Raw genomic sequence first — 20,228 nt, forward strand, 5'->3', positions numbered from 1 at the left:
TAAAAAAATGGCACAGTAAAATAACAGCATTATAATGAAAACAATGTTATACATGTTGACTTTCTTGCTCACCTAGTATAGGGTTAGGAACCTAAATGTTAAGAAGAGCCATTTTCTCCTTTCAACAAAAATCAAACCAGCTTGGGAGCCTCAACATTTAATGTCCATTTTACCATCTTGGTTGTAAATGCATCACAGTATGTGCTAATGTGTTAGTATAGGCTAAAAATATAATATAAATGAAAAGACAGACTTACCTTGCTCTGGTTTAAGCTTTAGCTTAGATTTAGCCACTTCAGTCTCACATCTCTGACGGGAAACTTTTCCAAAAGTGGAATAGTTTCTTGCAAAATGTTTCTCACTGTTCAACTTTTTACGAGGCTGAAATCAGCATCCCATTCACAGCTTTTTGTTTGAATTTTCACCACCTTAAATGATGCCTGAGCTGTCAGAATGTAAGTGCTGCGCCATTTAAGGTGGACAGGGAAAATTAAAATGAGAAGCTGGCAAATGAAAAATTGACTTCAGCTTCGTGACTTTATAATGCTTGACAGTTTCTCGTTGCAGATTAAATGTATCAGGAAACCAGCTGAGTTCTTATGAATGCAAATAAGTCCGTTTGTCTCCAAATTATCCATGTTCATCTTAAATATCTCTCTTTGCTGTTTCGTTAGCTACTAGCTAGGTGAGATCTATTATCTGCATTGCTGTGTGACCACAGCAATCTTCAGGGTTAAAGGGCGAGTAAGAAGTTATCCATGAACTCCAGCATTTAAGACCATTTATTCTTAAGCTGTGTTAGAACTGTGTGGTGTAATGATTAGGAGAGCTTTATTTTTCCACATAGGAGGATTATTTTATTTTTACTTAAAAACAAAGTTCTGCTGCGGAGCAGCAACAGGACAGTAAAAGAGATGCATCCGCCTCTGTAACCTCATGTTGCCGACCCCTGCACTAGTATAAGCCAAATCTACTGAGAGACATTCAAAAATAGGCAGACGTGGGTTAACTTTATTTAGATGCTTTATTTAAGAAAAATATCTTTTTTTCACTGTTGACAGTATGCCAATAAGCAGGTTAGTTTGAGGTTACAATGCGGTTTGGTAAAAATGTGTGATGTAATATATTTATTCTTTAATCTGTCCCCAATGCAAAACTAAAAAAGCAAACTTCAGACACCAAACATATCTTGATGATTTACATTTGTGGTAGGGAGAAAAGAGATTTTTTATTTATTTTTTTGGTCAAAGTATCACTTTTAACCCAAACTATGTTTTGTTTTAAATGGAAAACTATCTACTAGATACAACAACCCTTCACAAGGCCTATTATGTTATCCAGCCTTTTCTATGCTGCCTAACCTCAGTATTCACCATTACAGCAACTTGTCATGCTTTCTGAATCTTGTCTTAAACATGAGTCCAACTTTGACATGCAAAAGGTTTTACTGCTGCGATACTGCAGAAAGCTTTTGTAAGTCATTTCCTTACTTGAATGTTGTAAAGTGTTGAGAGCCGTGGCCCCCCGCACCAGTCTGCCATCTGCACTCCACTCTTCAGCAATGTTTTCTGACTTCTTCCTTAGCTCCAGGAACTGAAAGAGAACTAATGGCAGCTCGTGAATGCCCTTGTCATGAAAGCAAATCACCTCAGGAAAAGTAGGAGCCCTCTACTGTGACAGAGGATATTAGCTCTTTGTGAATATGAAGAGTGGAGGAAAAAGTGAATTTTATACTTTTTCGACTCAGTCTATGGCACGTCAGTAAGTCTTTTCTTTTCGTGCCTAAAAAGAGCATCTAATATGCTCTGTGTTGTATAATATTCTGTAGCACAGCATTGCATCTCCCAGACTCTTTGCTTTGATAGAATTCACAATTTTAGTTTTTTGGGGTTTTGTCCACTAGTATTCATCCACTCGCTACAAGACTCAGCATGCTTTACATCACTCACTAAAAGGGCCATATTAAAAAATCTCAATAAATCTGCTGGCCAGCTGAATTTTTATTTAATTTTTACTTATCATTTTCCCATGACCAACTGGCCGTTGTTTGTTCAAAATAATGCAAACGACTACCAAAAAAAATATGAATACTTGAACAGTTCAAGAATAATTTAAAATGACAACAAAACATGAAGCATTTATATAAAACAATAGACATTAGCTGCAGATAACTGTTAAACCTCTTAAAATGTCCCCAGTGTACAGTAGGTTTTTTAAACTGCCCATTCACTTGAACTAGACAGCTAGCATCTTTTATCATTACGTTGCAGTACATGCTGGGAACTGTAGTTTTGCTCATGGTGAAATTGGCTAATAATAATAGAAAAATTTTATAATTTTGCAGGCTAAATAGGGTTGTGCCATGGCCATGCCTTGGACCATGGGCCTTGTGTTTGACACATGGGCGTTACGTAAACACATCACTGGTAGTCTCTATGACACTCAAGTAGCCACTTGTTGTCTTTCAAATTTTACTTTAGAGACACTTTATCACTTTAGAGACACTGCAGCACTAATCTAAGCACGATCTAAGTAGGAAGGTGTACAATAGAGTACCAGACTCTCCCATTCTTATGATAGGAAAATAATAGTGATCATACTTTCATCATCAGTACACCAGAACCAGTAAGATCAACGTTTGTTCAGGGGGCCACTGTCGAATTTCCATAAAGCCATTAGAGTCATCACTAAGACACTGTATGTTTTTCCAGATTGTACTGGAAGCATAGGTCACTTACACAGTGCACAGAAAGTGATACCAAAAGGCGTAATTCTTTAGAATTAGAGCTATCAGTTATCATGACATTAAAGAAAAACGTTAAATCAAATATAGGGTGCATTTAAGGAAACTGCCGACATTGAGTCATTTAGGAAATTCTAAACATGTTCTTGAGCTAAAATAGCTTACATACTAAGTGTTTTATATGGACTTTCTTGTTTTCATATTACATCGGCACACCTGTTTCTGTATTCACTTCCCCATGTTCTTAAATGCAGATGAATAAGAAATAATGCTATTTATTATACAGAACTGTACTCTTTGTGTTGAATAACTTTTAGATAACACACACTCACACACACACACACACACACACACTTGCTCAGTCACTCAGCTGGCTGTCTGGTGGTCATCAGGCAGGCTGTCGTCATGTCAGCTTTCACAAAAGGACTGTGACATGTTCATTAAGCAGCAGGGATCCCATTACAGCACTCACCAGCCTCTCTGTCATATCCCTCACACATAATTAGTCAGAAAAACGGCCAGCAGAAAGCTAATTGCCCTCCTACTCTCTCTCTCTCTCTCTCTCTCTTTCTTTCTCTCTATCTGCTTCTATGCTCTCACTCACTATTTCTGTCCCTTCCTCTCTAATTGTTTTCTCTGTTTGTCTTTCTCTCTCTTTCTGTTTCTATGCTCTTTCTTCCTCTGCTTTTTCACTCTATTTCTATGTCTGTTTCTCTCTCTTCTTCTCTTCCTCTTTCTCTCTTCGTCCACTTCTGTCTCTTCTTCTACTTATATACTCTGTATTTCTGTCTCGTCCTCTCTCTTTATCTACTTGTGAGCTCCCTCTCTTCTCTGTTTGCTTCTATGCGCTTTTACTGTCTTTCTCTTTGTCTTTCTCTGTCTTTTCTCAATCTTCGCTTTTCCCTCTCTATTTCTCTTCCTCCACTTCTGGTCTCTCTCTCTCTCTCTCTCTCTCTCTCTCTTGCTCTCTCTCTCTCTCACTCTCTCTCTCTCTCTTTCTCTGCTGTCCTCCTGTTCTCCTTGTTTGGAGTTTGGTTCTCTGTGTCTGTGTGTGATGGACTCTTACTGTGTATCCGATAGAGCCGACCTGTAACTACTGTTGCCACATGTGGTTTTCACTGCGAGCTCAAAGCACTTTTCAAGCTGGATTAGTTTTACGGGAGGAGATTGTAGTACAGGATAAAGTAATTTCCCAAAATTACCAAACATAGCCTGGAGCAGAACATCATTTGCTGCATTCATGACAGTTTGAATGCTGTAAATTGTCTAACTCTAAACCACCCATTTCCAAGCTCAAAGCATTCATCCTACTTCAGCTGTTTGAGGTTAAAAAAACACAGTAAGGTAGCACTGGTTTGGGTGCTGTGTGAATATAAAAGCTCTTGAAAAGTTCTTACAGTGGAATAAAAGAGTGTTTGCTTACTGCTGCGTTGTTTGTTGGATGTTGGCTAAAATAATTCACAATAATTTACTGTAATAGCACCAAAAATGACATGAAATCATGCAGTTTGATCAAAAATCTTGAACAGAATAATTTACCTTATCCAAGTTTCTTCCTGTACCAAATGACACACAAAGAACCCCTTGAAAGTTTGCTTAACCACTGAAAATCCCAGGCTTATTACTTACCAAAGCTTATTATTCAGTAACTACAAGGACTTCGGTGCAAACTGAGCTATTCTTAGGTTATAGAAGTATGTAATAAAGCTTTGGGCCCACCAGAGGGCATCTTTTATGGACATCGTCATGGTGATTCTAATTAGGAGGCCATTTAACTGAATTTCCAACATGGAATGCTAGAAACTAAAATTCTTAGTCATTTGGTCATGACCAGCAATAACCCAGATGTATATGTCATCATTACATGGTTATGTGCGACTCTCAATAACAGTGACAACACAGAGCACAACCAGGTATGTCAGCAGCTTTTGTTTTGTTACAGGACTTAAATTACTGAGAGAGTTCCTGGATCAGCCAATTAAATTATTCACTGCAGATTAGCAGTAAAAATACTAGTAAGACCAGCAAAAACAATGGACTGCAGAATTTATTACTAGACTGAACGACAGATCTCATAGGTGATCACATAAATTGCAACACCTCCCCAGGTAAAACTAATTGAGCCTGACCTGGCTTGAAAATTTGATCTCTTATTACAGACATGTGCACTTGTATTTCAAGTAAGCCCCATACAGTGCCTATAGAGAAAAGCCCCTTGAGGCTGGACAAAAGCAGAATGATTTTTGTCAGACTTCAGAGGAAAAGCTTAAATAAAGAGATAGACAGAGGTCGAAATGCACCTGTACACACTGCTGTAAGTCTTTAACTGTAGCCCAACTGACCGAGAGACAGAGAGACTCAAGCTCTTTGCTAATGCAGAATGTATAACACTGAACATTGCATTTGCTGTGTTGAAAAATAACAGTAGAAAAAAATACACATTAACTTGATCTGTAAATACATTTCCAGCTCATATTAGAAGTTGCAAAGAACAGTGATTAAGAGGGACAAAGCAATCCACTGAGTAGTTATCTCTTGTTTCATGACAGTTTGTGAGAGGGGAGAGAGCAGAGGGAGGAGAAATTCTCACCAAATGTGTTCTTTTGTCTGTACAACTGGACGATTTAGCTCATTTGTCGGTCTGTTTGTTTCTGCTTTTGTTTCTCCATTGTTGCTTCGGCTTGCCAGGCAATGTAGACGCCTACAGGATGTTTCAGAAGGGAGACGACTGTAGCCAGAGCTAGTGCTCTGTATGGCTGAAGCCTGTCAACATTTTTTTTTTTTTAAAAGAAGGCCTATAATTTCTATTTAATGTTATTTGTGTGTGTGGAGGGTGGCGCAGGGTTTTATGTGTGTGTGCGTGTGTGTGTGTGTGTGTGTGTGTGTGTGTGTGTGTGTCTCCTCTGTATGTATGTCTGTGTCTCGGTCTATATCTGTGTGTTTGCGCTCCTTGTAATCCTGTAATCCACACAGTATGGGTTCCAGGTAGGTTGTCCTTGCAGTAAGTCAGTGAGCTCTCTTGCTGCTTTAACTCTTTCCCCCGGCGCTGTGCCCGTCTGTTTGTTCCTGTACCATGGGCCCTCTGCCTGTACAGCAGCAGAGGAGAGAGCTCTGGTGCTGGTGGAGTGGATTGTGTTGGTGCTGTTGGAGGGCAAGGGGAGAGCTGGACATCGATGTCCAGCCACAAGGGCTTCGTCTGGGCCGTTGCCTGCAGGCTGCTGGGCTTCTACCAGATAAAAGACTTACAGCTCTTCAGAGAGCTGTGTTCATTTAAACGCAAAGGGCTGGAGGCACTGCAGAGACACCAGCCTCATAAAGCAGCATTCACAATCCAGCGAGACCACAGGTTCACTTTAATTAGGAGCCTTTAGCCTTGTCCAGTGCCTCTTATTTAGTTTTTTTCCCTTTCTTTCTTCACCAAAAACGTTGCATTGAATTTAATCATTCTGAATTTACTGTCAGTGCCATTCTCACTACAGGTTTGTTCTGAGGAGTTTTGCTGAAGTGTTTCCTTCATTTAATGGAGGAAATATCTTTTAAAGGTTATTTTGAATGATTCAGTGGCATGTAAATAGTCATTTTCCTGTCAATTGTGTTGTTCTGTAACTGTCCAAAAAAACAGGTATCTCCATTTTTTGGAAAGTGTTTTATGTCAGTTGAACACAGTAGGTGTCCTTTACAGTATATAAAAATTCATGATGATTGGACCAATAGAATTTTTGTGAAGTCACCATTTGGGAGATTTTTTAGACAGCCACAATATATTTCATTCATGTGGAAATGATATAAATATTTGAATGTTTCTTTCATTCTTTCTTTTCCTCATTTCTTTCCATGTTCTGTTGCCCTCGCTTATCTTACATGTTCTCTTGTTCCTCTGTGTTTTATTTTCTCATTCTGCACACTTCGTTCCATTCGTTTTACTCCTGCTATCTCTTTGATCACATATCATATCCTGATCCTTTTACAAGCTAATTACATTAATCCAATGTTCACGTTTCCTCCAGCATTCAAATCATTTCAAAACCATCTCTATTTTGGTTTTGCTTTCTTTTTTGTCCTACATCTAATGAGCACAGTTGTTATGTGAACATTGCATGATAGAGATGGTCCAATATTGCTTGGGGTAAAATTTAATCGCATTAGCTTACATTAATGGTTAAACATTCTCCTTTAAAGTAAGTTACATGTTTTCGTTAGGACAGTGATGAAATATATATTCCCCAAAACAACACAAAAACATTTGCTTACTTGAATGTTCTCCCTGTATTGGCTCTTTGATGACCGCATACTGCAAGTTGATGAGGCAAGGGTGCCACCAAGTGGCAGTATGGGGAGGGACACGTCTGCAGCCTCCCACTGTCCTCTCTATGCGCAGTAGATGTGGCCAGGGGGAGGCAGGCAGGTTTGTAGAGCAAGAAATCAGACACACAGAGCCATAACACAGTAAAGCATATGACCTCCCAGCTCAACTCATGTAATTAGATATTATCATGTAATTACACAGAACTGTCGCAAGCAATATTCAACAAATAGACAGCAATAGCATAGACACAAACACACTCACATAAACACGCACACACAAAAAAAATGCTCTCATTTGGCATAAACCATTCCTCTGTTGCTGTGCTCATTAGAGTAATTACATAGCCATTGTTCTCTTGCAAAAAGAATGTAAAATTGTAATTTAGCCTGAGAAATTGTCATTTGTAGCTGTAATTGACCCTAATAAAATCATCTATCTCTCTCTTTCTCTCTCTCTCTCTCTCTCTCTCTCTCTCTCTCCCTGTCTGTCTGTCTGTCTCTCTCCTTGGATCATATGCTAATCAGCATGTGAAATATTAAAGATGACAGTCTAGAGAGTGGGGATGAGAGAGTAATGACGGGATAGAGGCAGAATGAAGGGATTGAGCGAATGAAGGATTTGGTTGCTGTTGTAGACCTGGGTGTTGTGCTGGAGCTCTCCAGGAGGTCTTTCAGCTTGTTGGAGCCTGACTCATGCATGAGTATAGAGCACACTTTTAAAGTGAAGTCACTGTGGAATATTACTGGTTGTCATTTGATGATGATGATCTTAAAGGAATACTTCAGCATTTTTCAACTTGATCTTCAGCTGCTGCCTAGGCATATACCATTAGCACATACAAGCATTTCACCACATTACCCTGTATTCAAATTAGAAGAGAAAACTCATTGACTTGAAATGCATTTATCATAGAAGCCAAAACCTGGATTAATCACAGCCTGAATGTGAAAACTGAGTTAAGCATAGCCTGAGTATCAAAACCAAACCTGGATTAATCACAGCCTGGGAAACTAAACCTGGATAAATCACAGTGCGAATGTCGAAATCTCGATTAATCACAGCCTGAGTATCTAATCCTGAATCAGTCACAGCCTGAAAATCTAAACGGGGATTAATCACAGACTGAGTATCTAAACCTGGATTAATCACATTGTTCACCTATGGAATGAGTATTGCCACTTTACCCTAATGTGGCACTACCTTAATCATCACTTATCACTCAGATTTGCTGCCTTGCCACTTGGCTCAAAGCTTAATCAAACTTAACTTTAACCCAGTTTGCCTCTGACCTTTCCAAAGTAGAGCCACTGGGACAAAGTATCGCCTATGATGTGATGTATGACCACTTTCTTTTTCACTGGGTCTTTATCTCCTTGTCCAAACAATCAAAACTTCTTTGATCCTCAGAGAGCATGTGCTCTCAATGTACACATTTAAAAAGATGGGTCTTCAAGAATCTATCCCTGCAGTCATTGGGCAGAAGGCAGGAAACACAGTGGACAGATCACCCATCAAAGTCAGAATCATTCATTCAAAAAGTATGTTATGCACTGCAATGTGGTAACAAAGTTAGCTAAAGTTTAAACTCTCAGTGCAACAAGTTATTAGAGTCTCACAGCACCAACATCTTATAAGGGAAGAATATTAACAAACAAAAATATGGCGATATATACTGTTTAATCTTCTCTTTTCAAAAAAATGATTTCTGAATGCTGTCATTGTATTTATTTGATATGTAAAGGAACACAGTCTAAAAATAATCCTGTTACTCTCAATAAACAAATTTGGTTATGAGTGCTTACTGATTTAAATTGCTCTGAATGAACAATTAAAAAATAAAGGAAGGCTTGTGCGTCTTTTATACAGTGATAGGAAACACACTTACTGTGGCAGTATACATGAGCGCACAACACATGAGGGTTTGATTGTTTAAGTTTTCTGTCTTTATTATGTACATAATGTAATGCATTGTTGTTATTATTTTGTCCCAGTTGGAAAAAGTGCTTACAGTGGTGAAGTGGCCAACACTAGTACTAGTGCTGCACAGCCCCCATGTAGCCTGCTGTGATATAACACAAAAAAAGGTAGCCAGGTAGGGGCCCGCCAAACATCTGTGGTGCTGATAACTTTATGATCCAGAAGTGTACCCAACATGAAAAGCAAGCATCATAGATCGTCAACTAGCAGTGAAAAGGTTTCATGTGAGCATGTAGAGAACTGACCAGGTCCAAATGTTGTCAAGACCAAGATTGTTAATTTATGGACTCGAGACAAGACTCAAGAACAAGACCAGACTTGAGTGCTACAACATTAAATTATAGCAGTGACTTTTAGCTTAAACGTTTCGTGTAAGGGTTCAAATGATATCACATTTTTATTTTGACTGGACGGCTTACACTAGGAAACAAATTCTGTAGCTGCACTGAATATTATCTCTCAGTGTGGTGACACTACAATTTTCTCCATTGATCAGGCAGTTTACAGCAGGAGGAAGAGGGAAGAGAAAGGCCTCTGTGTGTGCATGTATGTATGTGATAATTGTGCATGCTCACTGATGCAAATGAAGCATGAGTCAAACAGACTCAACTGGAGTGAGCTTCTGCACTCTTCTTTTACCTATTAGCCGACTCAATGCTTCACAGATAGACTTCAATCAACAGCATAACACCATTACCAACTCCCTGCAAGCACCGCTGAGCACCCTCAGTCTGTCGGTGCGCCAAGAGCTACGATCCGAAGGTAGATGAAGAAAGTAGTGCATTTGTCACTGGCATAATTGGACAAAACTAAAAATAGAAGACGCAGTGGTTTTTTGATCTTTGTGAGAAAAAAGTGCGGTGAGTGTGTGATGTGAGAAGGTTTCTGTAAAGTGATTTTAGTTTGACTCTGACTGATCCGTTCCCTTCACTTTTTCAGTCATTAGTAAAAGCAAACCAGTTCCATCGCCCCCCCTTTTAATGACTAGCATATTGCATTTTTCTTCTTTCATGTATTTTAATGCAGTGTTTTGTGGCTCTTTCTTTCAAAGTGCAGTACCATTCAGGTCCTTTAGGTGATGCTAACTGAATGTCAATAGTCTTAGAAAAGAAGACACCTATTTAATTCTGTCTATAAAGCCCTCCCCTTCCAGTACAGCAGTTTCAGTTTTTTTAAAAGAAATACACAGGTTTTTTTTTTCACACTTCCAAAGTTCAGTCTTAGAAGGTGGTTGCATTTTCTCTTTCTTATGATCCAAATAATCCACAAAGCATTCAATGAAGTTGTTTCCTGCTTATATTTATTTTTACTATAAAGAGGAATGTTAGCTGTCATACTGTATGATGTATGATTACAGATAAGCTGAGGGGGAAAGATCACCATGCCTAGGAGAGAGAAAGAGAGAGAGAGGGAGAGAGAGAGAGAGAGAGAGAGAGAGAGAGAGCAACAGGTTTGCCCTTCGTTTCTTTTCCCCCTTAATGCAAATCTACCTGCTGTGAAAATAAACCAGTCCAATGAAGAGGAAGCACAGAAGGTAAAATCCTCATTGGAGGACAGACTCTTGCATTCTCCATTATAGAGACTAGACAGTCAAAGTCATTCCAGTCTAGGAGGACACCTTACAGGTCTGTGCAGCACCGTGCCTGAACCTTATTCAGCATCTCTGGTGAGCAAACATTGTCTGCTATATTTACAAGATGCTATCAGCTTTCTCTGTACATTTACTTCTGCTGCATTTTAATGTGTATTGTACTGGTGTACTCTTGCTGTTGGAACAATACCTCATACCTCCATTATTGTCATTTATTTATTTATTAATTTTTTTATGGAATGCAACTATGCCAGCTGATGTTTACAAAGTCTCCCAAATGTCATGATGAATGGAGCAACAGAAGTGGTCCATAATTACATGGAAAAAATCCCAGTTCCATTAACATCCACTTAAAACTTTTTTCCTTCTTCTGTAAAGTTACAGTTTTGGAGATGTGAGGTTTCGTTGCAGATGACCCGGTAATGATGGAGAAAGCTGTATTAAAAGTGGCGATTAAATCTTAAGGCAGATAAAGTATCAAGAATGCAAATAGGTATCCACAGTGTACTATTTATTTATTTATAGCAACTTCTTGTTGTTTCTCTAAATACACAATATGGAATAAACGTCTCCCCACCCCCAGCTTGCCTGCTGTAACACTACAGCAGATCGGTTATGGTTTTGTCTGAGCAGGTTTCTCTAAAAGCTGAAAGATTTAGCCAGACATTCTCAGACATAATTCATACTACTATTATTGTCGCTGTTGTTGTTGTTGTTAAGCTGGCCTGAAAGGATGATGATTTAGCTTAGGTGGCTGCAATAGGCCATGCTTGAGAGTTATTCAGCCATAACTCCAAAGAGGAGCTGATTGGAACTCTGGTTTGGTCCACTGTTCAACATCTATACAAATTCACTTCAGTTTCGTATGTGACACTGAATCAGACATGCTGTGCAGAGAAATAATGTGGAGTGAGTAATCAAAGCACTTCATTCTCATGATAATACTGAGAATTGGATGCACTGCCATCATTGGACTCTCACTGATCTTACCTCGGGAAGCAGAGCTTGCTTTTTCTCTTTAGTCTAGTCAAACACTAGCAGGAAAAGTTCTCAAATTCTAAGAAACATAAATAAGTGTATATCTTTTTTAATATCTTCTGTTAGAAACATTGGGACTAGTAGGCCTGTATTCAGCAGTGGAACAAATAATAATAATAATAATAATAATAATTAAATGGAATGGAATCTATATTCTGCAAAAAAAATTATACCACATTAAAGCACCATGAATGCAATATGTTTAATGTATTTTTTATTATTCGATTGCTATAAGAGTAATACAAGGCTATTCAACTCATCCCTAGACAATTTAATGCTTTTCAAATTGTTTTAACAGTGAAATTATGTTACTAAAATGTTTCGAGTAAGAAAAATGTTTTGTTGGTAAAATAATTTCCCTTCACTGAATCAGTATAACAGTCTAGAAATAGGCTCATATTCTTATCATAGTTATAATGAGAAATACTTCATTTGCCAATATATCATTATATGCAATGTAAATTTTGATAGAGTTTCATTTTTAAATGCTGTGTGTACATTTGTAATTGTTGGATGTAGGAAGTTTTTAAAACTATATCAACAGACATAATGGAAAACACATTTCTGTTCCTCTAATAAAGACAGTATTAATCATAATATAGTATTAGTACTTCATAACCCTTCATATATATATATATATATATTCCAAAGAATGCTCTACCTCTTTTGATTAGGTCACCAAAGCAGAAACAAATCACATCAAAAAATGAAATACTTAAGAAGTTCCAGGACGTCAAACAGACTCCAGTGACTCCAGTGACATGCCTTTTCCTGTGAAATGATAACTATCATGTCACTCAACCATTGTTTACATCTTTCAAACACTCATTTATCATGACTTCTCCATAAGTGACTAGTACTGATATGTTATGATAGTGTCCATTCATTCATTATTGACAGTCATTATGAACAATGTGTAATTATACCAACATTTCCTTGATATCTAAGTTTGCATTTCATGAACAGAAATTGTAATTGGATGGAACTCTTCTTAACAATGCCTTATCAAAGCTCTATTTTGTTATGGTCTGCTGTAAAGTCATTAGCCAAGCCTGTTAATGATAAAAAACCAGAATAAAGGTCAGATTTTAAATAGAAAGTTTTGGTTCGACAAGCTGTAACTGTAGATTGCCATGTACTGTCAGGGAATGTTGTCATGTCAGGATTATCAAGTTCTGGTCCCGGAAGGCCAGAGTCCAACACAATTTGCAGATTTCCTGCTTTAACACCCCTACCATGCTGGTAAATAACTGAGGAGGAGTTGAATCTGCTGTGTTTGAGCAGGTATTTGGTCAACCTGTGCAGGATTAAGGCTACAGCTGAACACTCTGGTTGTATTACCTGTGCTAGCATTTACCTGAACCAAACAGACACATGAGAAATGACAGATGTGAGAAAGACCACCTTATCCATTTTTATTAAAGGGGAATTTCCCTGACTTTTCAGATGTCTGGATAGTGAAATCATTAAGATCTAAACACAGTCGTTCAGGCTGGTTTAAAGTGAATTGCTTCATTGTAGAGAATTTTACATACTCAGATTTCTTTACAGCAGTGCTGATAAGAACCAAAAGTTATGATGTCTACAGTACAAAACTAATTTTATTTACTACCTAAAAAACACATTAACCTCCATGTGTCTTCTGAGTTTGAATATGTAATGTCGATAATAGTAAAATAGTGAGAGAAGCAAGAAAAAATTGTATAATAATAAAATAAAAATATATAAAAAGGAGGGAAGAAGAAAATAAAGATCTTTAATTTGTGGTGCAAAAGAGAAAATGTCTTCTTATAAAGATTTGTCTTTGTAAGTTTGTAGCATACGTGAGCTTCCTTGTTTTCAAATCTTGAGTTCATTGAACTTCTAATAATACATTAACTATTAAACAGTTAAAAAATCATTGTCTTACAAGTTCAGCTGAAATCTAAATTTGAAGGCAGGTTAACTTAACATCACATTTTATTTGTTTATGTCTAGTATATATGAGTAGCCATAAATAATAAGTAAAGTCTTATGAATGAAAAAAAGAAATGAGGGAGAATAATGGGTATGACCGAGTTGCCGCCAGACTCTAATGTAGATAATATGTTCACTTAGCTCCAACTTCAGCAACAGTAACTCAAACATTCACTTTCAGGTAGGCTATGACTAATGCATTGATTGTACTGTTAACTGAACCTGTAAAAGAGACAGGTGAGCCTTTATTTATGCAAAGCAACTACCGTCATTCCTGTGCAAATGTGGTTTTCTGTGTGTGGCTGAGCAAGGCACGAAACACACCCACGCGCCTTACTCTCATACTTTGTTTGCCTCAGTAGCCATGGGACAATATACATGTCCTCTTATCTTTAAACATCATGAGTAGGAGTAGGAGATCTAGTGTGGCTTCATTTCATGCCAGCTAAATATTTGAATAGTAGATTAAGTGTTGAAAATGCTGGGTATGAATGGCCATTCTTGCCATGTTTCAGATGCAGTAATGCATGCGTTGCTTTATGCTGAAAGCTTTGCATTTGACCTGCAGTGGCATCTCTGTCCACGCCTGTAGCTCTGGACCATGGTCCTTCATAGCGGCTGCAGCATGAGCATCCCTGCCACTGTGAGCGCTGAGAGCCAGCTGCCTGCCTCCTGGAGCCCCCACTATAACTGCCCAGATGGTACTGTCGTTCCTCATCACAATCATGCTCATTTATGGCTACAACACTGTCCTTTCGTAAACTTTTAATAGCCTATATTGAAGACGTTTTCCACTGAAGTGTACTGAATCATGATGTATCTACTGTTCACCACCCAGAATAAGCCAAAATCTAGACTACATGAGATTGTAATGGTGACACACTACTGACATTGCTGTTTATCTTAAGACTAAACTTATTCCTTGCCCACAAAGCCAGTTCTTAATCTTTTAATGCCACTGATATTTGTATCTGTTGAGTCCAAGACTAAGCTTGTCCCAGAAACTGGCCGTTAATGGCATTGATAACACTGTGGACATCGCTGGCCAGTTCAAGACAAGCTGTTTAGCTTAAGCCTTGTCCACAAAATTGGCTCTTAGTAGTGAGACACCAACTGACATTGCTGTTAAATCCAAGACTAAACGTAATCCATGCCCATGAAACCGTCCCTTAATGGTAAAACACCATTGACAGTGCTGTTTAGTCCAATGCTGATGTAAATCCTTGTCAATGACACTGGCCTAATGTTTGCATAATGTTCAACCTAAATAATATATTACATCACCACAGTTACTGCTAAAACTGAGATAAAATTGGGATAAAATTGGGGTAATATATCCATGCAGGAATGGTTTACGCATTTGAAAGTAAATTCAACGCACCATGTAAAAAAAAGCATCTGAAATACTTTGAGGCTGGTTTCATGGATGAGGATTAAGTTTAGATTTGGACTAAACAGCAAAGTCAATGGTATTTCACCTTTAATTCCCATTTAATCTAGGTTTAGACTTGATCTGGGTCTGAGTAACCAGATCTAGAAACGAGGAAATCAGCCTATAGTGCTTAAAAGGTCTCTGTCTTTTGTTACAAAGTTTATCAATAATATTTTAAGTGTAAGCAATGATTAAGTTAGGAAACGCTTTATCAATGTTTATTTTGGTCATAAATATGTCTATGATCAGTGTTAGAATTACAACAAAGCAGAACTGGCCTCAACATAGAGTCCTTTTTTCTTAGGGTTAATTATTTGCACTAGACATCTCTGCTTTGGGTAATGTGTCATTATTTGCCCTGCAGCAAAGACCAATATTAGAAAATGTAAATGCTATGGGCACACAGATCAGGATGCTGTGTTGCCTTGAATCTCAATCTAGTTAAGTTAAAAATAACTTTTTTGTAAGGTCAAACAACCAAACCATCAAAGCTCAATCCTAGTACCTTCTGCTTTCAAGTTTCCATGGTGACGCCAGGCTACGCGGGTCGACTGTGGTCTCAGGACCTCCACCCACAGTACTGGTCAAAATATCAGGTGTGGGAGTGGCTTCAGCAGACGCTGGATATGCACCAAATTGATGCCACGTCAATACCCTTCAGTAACTTTGACCTGGAAGGGAGGCAGCTGTGCAGCATGACCTACCAAGACTTCACCCGCTTGGCTGGATCCATTGGGCCTATCCTCTACCAGAGCTTGGCTGACCTCAAGTGGACTGGTAACATTAATTCTTTTTAACATCTCTTTAACCAACACATAAGCTAACACAGTGTGTAGTTCATAGAGATGTTAACATTGCTAATAGTCAGTAAAAGCTTCATTTCATTATTTGTTTTTGGTTGGTAAAATTCCAAGAAAAGGCTGTTTGCTAAATGTCAAATGAGAAAAATGAGAAACCCCGCCGTTATTGTAATGCTAATTTCTGCTAGTACCCCTATGGGATTTCTAATACCATGTTAGTACTAAATTATGCTGTTGCACATGAACATAATTGGTTATTCTAGATTAAACTCAGATATTTGGACCTTGTAAAAACATTCCATATTTTATTTGACACATGTAAGAGACATAAAGTACTTAACAGGACTGACTGAAACCTTTTTAGACTTTAACTAATCAGGCCACCACTCATATTCACAGCCAGTGACAAATCTCAGATCTCAACCTAAGGCCTAGAGAATTTTTTTTCCACAAAATTGGTCATACTCATTGGAAATCAATTGGTTGTGATTGGTAGGTTGATTCAGCTGTCACAGTCTTAATTACATTGTTGATCATTATAATGTGTAAGGTCTTCTGCCCAGCTGCTGAAGGACTAACCAGTGGGAGAGCTATCTTAGCTGTGTTGAACTTTGCTGAACTTTGGTGATCCTTATAATTAAACAGCTTATTCGGTTGAACCGTGCAAACAGGACATACATGTTTTACTAGTTTGAATGTTTGAGTGGGTGGTATGAGGGAAATCAACACATGGTAATCAAACACAGTGACGGTAAACACAGCTATGTTCTTTTGACCACAGAAAACAACAAAGAGCTTTAATTATCTAATATACTTTATGTTTTCTCATTTAAACCCGAACAGGTCAGTATGGCTCAGCAGATATGTTTACACCAGGGGACATAAAAACAGAATTAGACGGTGAGTAAATCTTGATAAAAGTGCATGAATTATCTTAAATCTTGGTTTGAAGACTACATAAGCTGGGTTTTTTTTATTTAGCAGATCTTCCGTGTTCAATCTTGCCTTTCAAAGAGGAGCCAAGCTTCTACTCCACTTCAGGTATGCCAACATTTTCAGCTCCTTTAATTGCAGATATTATCAGTACTTCCCAGTGTAGCTGTCATACACTAATTGTCTGTACGATAATCCTTTAACAGAGCTTTTTGAAATTAAAACCCCATTTCAGCCATCTGCTATGATGGCCTCTCCAGCTCCCTCTAGTCCAGGTAAGAAACATCATCATGTCAAAAATCAGCCTGAACACATTCTCCTAATGATAAATCCAACCCAATTATATGCTCCACAGGTGCCGATCATACCGTAGTGTGGACAAGTGAAAGAACAGAACTGTTGCCATCTTACTTTTATATCTGCAGTCATTATTTAAGGCAGCATTAATGAGAAAGAGCAAGACAGAGCAGTGCTGACACTGGACCAAATTACACTCATTTATAAACCCATCTGCAGCCTAAAGCAGTTAAATCTAACATTTGATGTATGGACTGTCATTTAATTATGTGGGCAGACACTATTATGACTACCGTGTCAAAGCCCTTTTGAGTCATTTAGTTTTACTTAGTGACTGGGCTGCACTACAAATTGAAAAAATATGGTTCTTTGAATTTACATGACTCAGACATGTCAGCTGTTTGAACATGAATAAAAAAGTTACATCAATTACTGTCTTTCAGTTCACTTTCTTTAGCAGGAATTGTGTTGATGTAACACATTTTATTCAGTCGCAACTGACTTATACACATTCACAGCACCATTTTATCAGTATAGGAGATTTCTCTTAGTTTGAAGTGCATAGTTGGAACCATTGGGTTCTACAGACCAGTGGTGTCAAAAAAGTCCTCAGGGATCCCCAGAGGGACCGCATTCTTTCAACTGTCACACTTTATGACCAACATCTGAAGGCCTTTAAGGACCAGATTGAGAACCAATTTTGTGGGCAAAATGGATATAAGGCAGATATACTGTTGCTGCTGCGGTCACCATTTTTGTTGGTTTTTTGTTGATTTATATTCTCCAATATAAAATTGGTTGATTCATTTTATGAAGACCCCCGCGACCCTGACGGAGAAGTGGCTTAGAAAATGGATGGATGGATGGATTTTATGAAGACTCCAATTGCTCCAAAATTGGAATAAAACTTCTCTTTTTTTGGAATAAAACACTTAAATTTACAACCATATCTGCTTTTCCTTTAGTTAGCATTTGGAAGAGTTTTTTCAGTGACTTATGCATTATAATTTCTTTCCTTATTGTAACCTTCACCCTTTTTGTGACTCCTCAGACCCCAAAAGGTCCCACAGTCGCTCTCACCAAGTAAAAAAACACAGTGAGTTATTCCTCTAAACTCTTCTTACATTTTTCAGAATTTATTTCCTTGAGCCACTCCTGTAAAGTATCACATTATCTTGTGTTTGCATCATAGGACAATCATCATGCTATCTCTGTGTAATGCTTGCATACTCTAGGATCTGACCAGTATCAGATTAAAGCTGCATTTTCTCATCAATCCTGTCTGGTGTGTTTTTCCTTCCAACAGACCCTCGTGGAACTCATCTGTGGGAGTTCATACGAGACATCTTACTGAACCCAGAGAGGAACCCAGGTCTGATTAAATGGGAGGACAGGTCTGAGGGAGTGTTCCGCTTTCTGAAATCTGAGGCAGTAGCACAGCTGTGGGGCAAGAAGAAGAACAACAGCAGCATGACCTACGAAAAGCTGAGTCGAGCAATGAGGTTCCCACTTTTTTTTTAGCTTTTTTTCTTTCTGTTTGTGATACTGATAAAGTATTAAAATAACTGTAACAACAGTCTAAGATTCTCATTAGAGTTATGAGCGTTAACCTGTTTTTCTCATATTTTGACGAAGGTATTACTACAAACGAGAGATTCTAGAGCGTGTGGATGGACGCAGGCTGGTCTATAAGTTCGGAAGGAATGCTCGTGGTTGGCGGGAAACGGAAAAGTGAAGGAGTTTCATTCCTTTTTCTTAATATGTGGAAAAAAGTGAAGACTCTTAATTTTAACAATATGTCCAAAAAGATCTTTGACTACAAGAAGGAGTTTGCTGTCTTCAAGAGCTTTTTATGTACTTATTTTTTCAAAAATATTTTCCTTTTTACTTTTTCATATCAAAACTGGTACAATGCACTGACCTCAAGATTGTATGACATTGTTTTACCTGAAAACTGAGTCAAACTGAGTTTTTCCCTTTTGATTTGCTGTTGAGCTGTTTATAGGTCTCTGTATAAATGGACATTTTCAGAAAGAAGTTTCACAAAACTTATCAAACATGGGAGTATATGAACATACCCCTATCCCCATGCCCTTAATGCCAGCTCAACTTGAAAATATTTACTAGACATGAAATACCCTCCTGCTATTAATGACATCCACGTCTGAAATGCTTTGTAATGTATCACGCCTGAAAGTGCCCTATTTCAAACTCTTTTTTAACATCATTGACTAGATTTACCAGAAAATCTGAATGGCTTTAAATGGTGCTTTTCAACTACTACTCAGACTAGTGACTCAACACAAGGCAGATATTGTGTTATAAAAGAGATACAGTTTCCTACTGACAAAAGGTATGATTATGAGCAGGAAAAGATTAAACTGGTTTCCAAGCCTCCAATTGACTAAGATAAACAAATCACTCTGACAGTGGATTTTTTTTAATAGTAACATTTTGGCACTTACTGTTGGTCAGCATATGTTTTCATGAACCACAGAGGCCATTCATGTGGGAAATAAACAAGAAAAACAATCACACAAACAAAACAAAACAAAAAATGCTGTATATAGTCTATGAGTTGTTACATTGTTGAGGAGTCTTTGAGGAGTAAACAATGTATTTATATATTACATTCAAACGTGTAATCTGTTGTGTATGTTAGAATAAAATGTTTTGTAAGCACACTCATGTCGTCTGCTTATGATTTTACATTTAAGATGTATCTATTGTTTGTGAAGAAAGTGACTTCAACTGCTCAACTGCAAAACTGGCAGTGAAAAAAAGTTGGTCACAAACTGATGTTTAGCAACTGTTTTTGATGTGTTTGAAGGGATCAAACCCTTGTGCTCACACTGAGGGATATCACTGAGAGATATTCCAACATGACAGTGCAAAATGTTGTACTGCTTGTCAAGTAAGGGAGAGGTTTAAGGAAATGCAGGTGGTGACATGACATGAAATCACATTCCATTGAGAACTTCTGAGACTATGCAGGAAATATATGTGTAGAAGAAAAACAGTTTTGTTAAAATGCTGTACAATTTTGGAAGGAAATAAAAATATAATATATTATATACAGCATAAAAATATGTTTTCCCAGTGGTTGGGAAGGCAAGGTTGGGGTAACTTTCTAGTGGGCCAAATCAAACGTCCTC

The 20,228-nt window shown here is 37.9% G+C and overlaps 1 protein-coding gene across 3 annotated transcripts; it reads left to right on the top strand.

Annotated features, from left to right (window-relative positions):
• Positions 1-10,533: 10,533 nt before the first annotated feature.
• ehf (ets homologous factor) lies at positions 10,534-19,757 on the top strand. 3 transcript variants are annotated; one of them, XM_017700090.2, is made up of 9 exons: positions 10,534-10,692; positions 14,180-14,312; positions 15,563-15,820; positions 16,687-16,743; positions 16,825-16,884; positions 16,983-17,051; positions 18,125-18,169; positions 18,380-18,575; positions 18,709-19,757. In XM_017700090.2, exons 2-9 carry the CDS (start codon positions 14,213-14,215, stop codon positions 18,806-18,808), a joined length of 885 nt encoding a protein of 294 aa, XP_017555579.1. In that variant the 5' UTR covers positions 10,534-10,692; positions 14,180-14,212; the 3' UTR covers positions 18,809-19,757. The 3 variants fall into 3 exon arrangements, with proteins under 3 accessions (XP_017555579.1, XP_017555581.1, XP_017555580.1); XM_017700092.2 differs by having other exon boundaries at positions 16,828-16,884; XM_017700091.2 differs by having other exon boundaries at positions 14,204-14,312.
• The last annotated feature ends 471 nt before the right edge of the window (positions 19,758-20,228 follow it).

Source organism: Pygocentrus nattereri, chromosome 11 (assembly GCF_015220715.1).
Source record: "Pygocentrus nattereri isolate fPygNat1 chromosome 11, fPygNat1.pri, whole genome shotgun sequence".
In the NCBI taxonomy this organism is placed as follows: Eukaryota; Metazoa; Chordata; class Actinopteri; order Characiformes; family Serrasalmidae; genus Pygocentrus; species Pygocentrus nattereri.